Source organism: Mustela erminea, chromosome 11 (genome assembly GCF_009829155.1).
Source record: "Mustela erminea isolate mMusErm1 chromosome 11, mMusErm1.Pri, whole genome shotgun sequence".
In the NCBI taxonomy this organism is placed as follows: Eukaryota; Metazoa; Chordata; class Mammalia; order Carnivora; family Mustelidae; genus Mustela; species Mustela erminea.
Genome location: NC_045624.1, coordinates 2,661,487 through 2,668,094, shown reverse-complemented (window position 1 = coordinate 2,668,094; position 6,608 = coordinate 2,661,487). Strand labels below are relative to the sequence as shown.

At 61.3% G+C, this 6,608-nt stretch overlaps 1 protein-coding gene across 1 annotated transcript; it reads left to right on the top strand.

The window, feature by feature from the left end:
• The first annotated feature begins 253 nt into the window (after positions 1 to 253).
• Positions 254 to 6,268, top strand: EN2 (engrailed homeobox 2). Its single transcript, XM_032305625.1, has 2 exons — positions 254 to 1,401; positions 4,686 to 6,268. Exons 1-2 carry the CDS (start codon positions 735 to 737, stop codon positions 5,000 to 5,002), a joined length of 984 nt encoding a protein of 327 aa, XP_032161516.1. The 5' UTR covers positions 254 to 734; the 3' UTR covers positions 5,003 to 6,268.
• Positions 6,269 to 6,608: the final 340 nt, after the last annotated feature.

Here is a 6,608-nt window from a genome sequence, read left to right as displayed (position 1 = left end):
CGCCTCGGGCCGCGGGGCTCGGCGGGGCTCGGCGGGGGCGCGGCCGCACGCCGGTGGGGCGCCCGGGCCCGCAGCGGGGCGGCGGCCGAGCGCAGCGCGGGCCCGCGGGCCTCCATGTGCGTGCTGGCGGCGGCGGCGGGCGCGCTGACCGCTCGCGCCCCGCACCCTCGAGGGCCGGCCGGGGCGCGCGGGCGGGGGCGGCCGGGCGGCGGCGGCGGCGGCGGCGGCGGCGGCGGCAGCGGCGGCCCGAGCGGGCCCGGGCGGGCGTGAGCGCGGGGGAGCGCGCTGCCTGCATGCGCGCAGCTCCGGCCCCGGGCGGCCGCGGCGGCAGCGCGGGAGCCGGAGCCGGAGGCAGCCGGACGCGGAGCGGAGCGCGGAGCCCTGGAGGAGCCCCGGGTCCCCGCCGGACCGTTGTGACTGTGTAGCGCCCGGGGAGGGCGCGCGGCGAAGACGAGGACCCGACTCTTTTGAACCTCCCGGCGTTGGGCGCGGGGAGACTCTTGGTATTTTCTAACTCAACTCGCGGATCGGAACGTGGCTCCCCTCCAAACGCGGCCGGTGACTTGTAGGACCCCAGCCCTGGCCTCGGCCGCCGCGCACGCCCTCGGAAGCCTCGGCGGGGTAGGAGCGCGAGCCGGCCGCGAGTGTCTCGGTGCGCGCCACGGGCGGGCCGAGGGCTGATTGGCGGGGGGGAGGGTCCCCGGAGAACCAGTTTGGGATTTGTCGTGAACAGCATGGAGGAGAATGACCCGAAGCCCAGCGAAGCGGCGGCGGCGGAGGGGCAGCGGCAGCCGGAATCCAGCCCCAGCGGCGGCTCGGGCGGCGGCGGCAGCCCGGGCGACGCGGACACTGGCCGCCGGCGGGCTCTGATGCTGCCCGCGGTCCTGCAGGCGCCGGGCAACCACCAGCACCCGCACCGCATCACCAACTTCTTCATCGACAACATCCTGCGGCCCGAGTTCGGCCGGAGGAAGGACACGGGGACGTGCTGTGCCGGCGCGGGAGGAGGACGAGGCGGTGGAGCCGGCGGGGAAGGCGGCGCGGGCGGCGCGGAAGGAGGCGGCGGCGCGGGCGGCGCCGAGCCCCTCCTGGGGTCTGGCCGAGAGGCCCGGCAGAACGCGCCCAGTGCGCCCGCACCGCTGCCCGCCGGCGGCGGCGGCGACTCTCCGGGCGACGGGGAAGGCGGCTCCAAGGCGCTCTCGCTGCACGGCGGCGCCAAGAAAGGCGGCGACGCCGGGGCCCCCCTGGACGGGACGCTCAAGGCCCGCGCCTTGGGCAGCGGCGACCTGTCGGTGAGCTCGGACTCGGACAGCTCGCAGGCCAGCGCCAACCTGGGCGCGCAGCCCATGCTTTGGCCGGCCTGGGTCTACTGCACGCGCTACTCGGACCGGCCTTCTTCAGGTGAGCCCGTCGTGGGGAGGCTTGCGGGGTTGCGGGGCGGCACAGGCGGGGGAACTTGCCCGAAGGAAGAAGACACCAGGACACCACCCCCAACCCCAGCACACACAAAGACGCACAAACAGAGACATTGTGTGCGGCTGACGCTGGCCAGGGCAGCGGCCGAGGAGGAGAGGGGGCTGGACTGATTCGCCGGGGGGATACAGATAGCTTCGGAAAACAGAAGCGACAGGACCTTCCCTCTCTGTCTTGCTTTTGGGGCCACTACCAAAAGTCCCTAATCTGCCGCTCTCCTGGCTGGAGTTTATTTGGTGACACCGCGGGTGGCTGGAAGACTAGCCTAGAAGCTAGCACTCTTAACCCTTTCTCCGTTCTTCCAACTCAGTCCAGACCCAGGACCCATGTCTGGGTCCCGCAGACCTAGACTGCTCCTACGACCCCGTTATCCCAGATGAAGCCAGGGAAGAAAGAGCTAGCTAGGTTCCAGGCTCTTCCTTAGACCCCTGGGCCCGGGCTGAGGAGGGAGGAACAGGGAATAGAGATAGGGAAGGGATGGCAATAGAGGGGCCCTTCGCTGCGATTACATTGCCTGATTGCAGGGTAGGGGAGCTCAGCCCCCATCTTGCACACTGCTGGGAGGAGGGAGGCCTGCAGTCCCCCAAAGAAAGGACCTTCTCCTGGAGGTTTCCTGGGGCAGCCCCCAGAGCGGAAAGAAGCCGGTTTCTGCAGGAGGGTGGGTGGAGGGGCCCGCGGGTGTTTGCAGGGGTTCTGGGTGTATTTTTCATAGATCTGGATTTTTAAAAGCTAAATGCACATCCATGTAGAAATCATCGGTTACATGAAATGGGGGTCCGTGGCTGCAAACCGCCATTAGGGACGGACTCCATTTGTCCCGGAGCTGGTAATCCAGACCCGACCCCGCTGGCCCCCACCCCTCAACTGTTTTGTGGGGTTTGTTTACCCAAATCCCAGCACAACCGAGTCTCCCCTTGGCCGCCTTCCCTCAGAAACGTCTTTGTATATTTCTGGTGAAATCCACATTTCTCCGGCTAGATCTGAAATTTGCTCCATTGTTCTCGCCTCCCTCCTTTGTTAATATTTAATTAACATATAGACTCACAATGCGGCCAGCGAGGAGCCTCGGCCCGGCTTTGTGCTGCCGCAGAGCCCCGGCCGCGCCAGGCCCCGGTGGCCGAGGGAGCCCCGCAGCCCGGCCGGGCCCCAGCCGCTGCTCTTCCTGGACTTAAAAACAAAACAAAACAAAACCAAAAAAACACCAAACAAAACAAAACAACAGCAACAACAAAAACAAACAAGCAACAACTACAGAAAAGAAACCCATAAGGTAACGTTTGTGTTTCTTGGCCTTTTAGAAAGAAGAGAGGCAGAGTTTTCTTTGCCGATGTTTGCTTCTGTTTCTCAAGTGTGTGCGTTTTGAAAGAAAAAGAGAACTAAAAATTCTGATCTTAGGGAGATTTCCTTTCCGCAAAATGGTGTGTATCGGTTTACGGGCTGGTTCGTGTGTGCGGGAGGAGTCTGGCGGGCAGGGCGCGCGCTTCCCCGGACAGTGGAGGCGCAGAACCGGCTCCCGGAGCACGAGGCCACGGTCGGGTCCGCGCGGGTGCGGGGCCTCGCGAGGCCTCCCGGAGACACCGCTAACCCTTCGCGCGCGCCCCGGCGGCCTCTCGATCAAAGCCCGCCGGCTGGCGCGGAACCCGCGCCCTCGGAGTGTGCGCGGCGGGAGCGGTGGGTGTGCGCGCGCGCGGGGGTGGCTGTGTGCGCGGGGCGGCGGCTATGAGTGTGGGTCTGCCCCCAAATCCAAAAGGCTCGGAGTTTAAGCCAAACGGCCCTTGGAGACCCCTCGCCGGCGCCCACAGCCCCTCTTCCCGAGTTTGCCTCCCCGAGAGCGCACGACTGGATCTGCGGACAGGGAGTTCTCCGGGTCCGCTGGGTCTCGGGACCAGCCGGACCCCGCGCTCCCTGCTTTCTTCACTCTCCGGGTTCGGGTCTGGTGCACCCGGAGGCGTCCGCCGAGATCCCTCCGCCGCTGCTGTGCAGGGTGGCGGGGCTGTCCCCTGGCCTGCAGGGTGGGCTCTGAGACCTTGGGGGTTCTGGCAGCTTAAGGGAGCCGGCAGGGGTCCAGCCTCCCTGCTGCGGGCTGTCTGGGAAGGAGCTGGGGACGGAGCTCCCCCAAAGCTGGTTCACTTCCCAGAGTAAGAAACCCACACGTGCAGCCCAGACTCCCTCCCCTAACGGGCCTTTGCCGACTCTCCCCTCAAAGACACCGTTGTAGGGCTGAATTTCTTGATACCACCAAAAAGAAAGCGCTTGGCCCTCCCCTCTGCTCCCCTCACTCAGGCCTTTTCAGGTGGTGGGGTCCTAGACCTCGCCACCACTGTCCCACAGCAATCTCGAGTGCTGCAGGGGGTGTCCCAGCGGGAGGAAACCCGGGTGGAGGATCAGAATTCTCTGCACAGGGTCAGCTGGGTTCCTCTGCGGCCTCCAGGGAGGCGGCTCCAGAATGGGGGAACCCGGTCCCCTCTCCTGCCCGGGAGACTTGGTGGGAGGTGAAGGGGGGGCTCTGAGTGGCTCAGTGATCCTTCCCCATCCCGGGCGGATCCCTGTGCTCCCTCCTCTCCTGGAAGGAAACAATGAACTTGGGCCCACAATGCTGTTTAGGGGAGGCAGAAAGGGGGCTGTCGGGTGAAGGCAGAGCCAGGGCCTCTCGCGCTCTCTGGATGCACCTGCCCCCTGACTCCGCCACCCCTGGCACCCGAGGGCATCCCCTGTGGGCAGCCAGTGTACTTCCTGTCGCCATTCTCTGGGCTCGTGCTGCTGCTCTGGCTGCCCCTCCCCTCCCCCAACCTTTCCTCGGGCCTCCCCTGGGCCTCCCTCCCCTTACTGCGGGACAGAGAGGGATAGCAAAGAAGGCCTTGCTAGGAAGTTTGGGGGTTTTTCTTTCCTGCAGGAGTTTTTCTTTTATCTGGAGACCTTTCTTTCTTCTTTTTAAAAAAAAATCTTAAGTAAACTCTGTGCCCCATGTGTAGCTGGAGCTCAGACCCCCAAGATCAATACTTGCATGCTCCACCGCCCCCCCCAGCCAGCCAGGTGCCCCTGGAGACCTTTCCGCTAAGCCTGCCCCAACCACTACACACCCCCTTTCACCCCATGATGTCCTGAGCCTGGCTTTCCAGGGGTGGGTCCTGGAGGTGGCTGATGGGGACCTGAGTTGGCAGACAGGCCTGGAGCCCTCCTAACCCAGTTCTCTGTGCACCGCGCCCACCCAGGTCCCAGGTCCCGCAAACCAAAGAAGAAGAACCCCAACAAAGAGGACAAGCGGCCCCGCACGGCCTTCACGGCGGAGCAGCTGCAGCGGCTCAAGGCCGAGTTCCAGACCAACAGGTACCTGACCGAGCAGCGGCGCCAGAGCCTGGCGCAGGAGCTCAGCCTCAACGAGTCGCAGATCAAGATCTGGTTCCAGAACAAGCGGGCCAAGATCAAGAAGGCCACGGGCAGCAAGAACACGCTGGCTGTGCACCTCATGGCCCAGGGCCTGTACAACCACTCGACGACCGCCAAGGAGGGCAAGTCGGACAGCGAGTAGGGCGGGCGGGCGCCGGGGCCGGCCTCCGTTGGCGCTAAGCAATGCAATAATTTAAAATCATAAAGGGCCAGTGTATAAAGATTATACCAGCATTAATAGTGAAGATATCGTGTATTAGCTATGGTTCTGCAATATTCTATGTATATATAATTTACAGGTGGTGTAAAATCCAAAATATCTGACTATAAAATATTTTTGAGTTTTCCAGTGTTTATGAGATTATGCTAATTTTATGATTTTTTTTTTTTTTTGTGGAGGGGGCTGCTTAGGGTTTCATCTTTTCTAATCCCCTAGGCTCCGTTGTGGGACTTGGGACACTTTTATTTTTTAATTTCAAAAGAAGAAAAAAATTAAAACAACTTGCTGAAGTCCAAAGATTTTTATTGCTGCATTTCACGGGACTGTGAACCGAATAAATAGCTCCTACTTGGTCTCTGAGTTCTGCCCCTTTGTCTGTGTGGGCCTGGTGAGGACAGCAGGAGGGTCTGCACCCCAGCCCGGCAGCCGGAGGGACACTGGGGTCCTGGGAGGAGGGACACTGGGGTCCTGGGAGGAGTGCCGCTGCTTCTTGGCGGTGGGCAGGAGCGCTCTGGGCTGGGCCGAGGGGCCTTCCAGGCCCCCAGCCGCACCGGGCTCTTCTCCTCCGGCCTTCTCTCCTCTTCCTCCTCCTCCCCCTCCTCCTCCTCCCCAAGGCCTGGCCAGCACCTCCCTGTGCTTCAGTCCCCGTCTGTCTTTCTGTCCCCAATCCAGCCGCCCCGCTGCCACAGCCAGCTCTCTCGCCTCTGGGCACCACTTCAGGGATCCCAGGCCCATAGGCCCAGCATGTGGCCGGTGGTGGCGGAGCTGCCCCTCGTCCTGTCCCTTCAGGCCCCAGGACTCTCCTGCTGCCCTTCAGCTCCCCCAGGCGCTCCGTGGGCCCCAGAAATGGTGGAGGTCTGCTGCCTCCGGGGCAGAGGGCTCTCCAGACGGAGCTGGTGTTTTGTTCCTTTCTTGTTTTTCTTCCTTTCTTTTTTCCTTTTCCTTTTTTTTTTCCTCTATTTTTAAGTGGCTGCTTCTGCTTTGGAGAGCATTCTTTCAAGGTACATATGTGTGTGTGTGTACGTATCTGTGTACCGCGTGCACACAGGCACGGAAGTGTACGAGTCCACAGTTCCCCAGCATGTGGCTCCCTTGACTTTTAGAGGAACTCAGAATCCTCCAGTATCAAGAGGAAGGAGGAAATGTGTAAATAATCATTTCTTATCACTTTCTGTCTTTTCTTGTTTTTTTTTTAAATATACATTTTATTTTTTGAAGGTGTGGTACAGTGTAAATTAAATATATTCAATATATCCCCACCAAGTACATATATATAAACAAACACATTATCTATATATATAACTCTGCACTGTCTTCTGTTTAGTGTATGGGAAAAGAATCGTGTCCAAATGTCCATCTGCAGCCGGGACAGCCCAGGGGCGGGGGCGGCGTGTGTCGGTGGCTGAACCAGACCCACAGCCGAATGCCCCCCTCCCAGGACTGAGGGTGAACGTCTCTCTTTGCCTTAAACCTCTTTATTTCACTGCGATAATAGTTTCACTTTGTACATACTAGTGCAAACCTTTTT

Excerpts from the sequence above, each read along its gene's own strand:
- EN2 (XM_032305625.1), top strand. The coding sequence starts at position 735 with ATGGAGGAGAATGACCCGAAGCCCAGCGAAGCGGCGGCGGCGGAGGGG. Across the intron at positions 1,402-4,685 it reads CTCGGACCGGCCTTCTTCAG|GTCCCAGGTCCCGCAAACCA; the intron begins GTGAGCCCGTCG and ends GCGCCCACCCAG.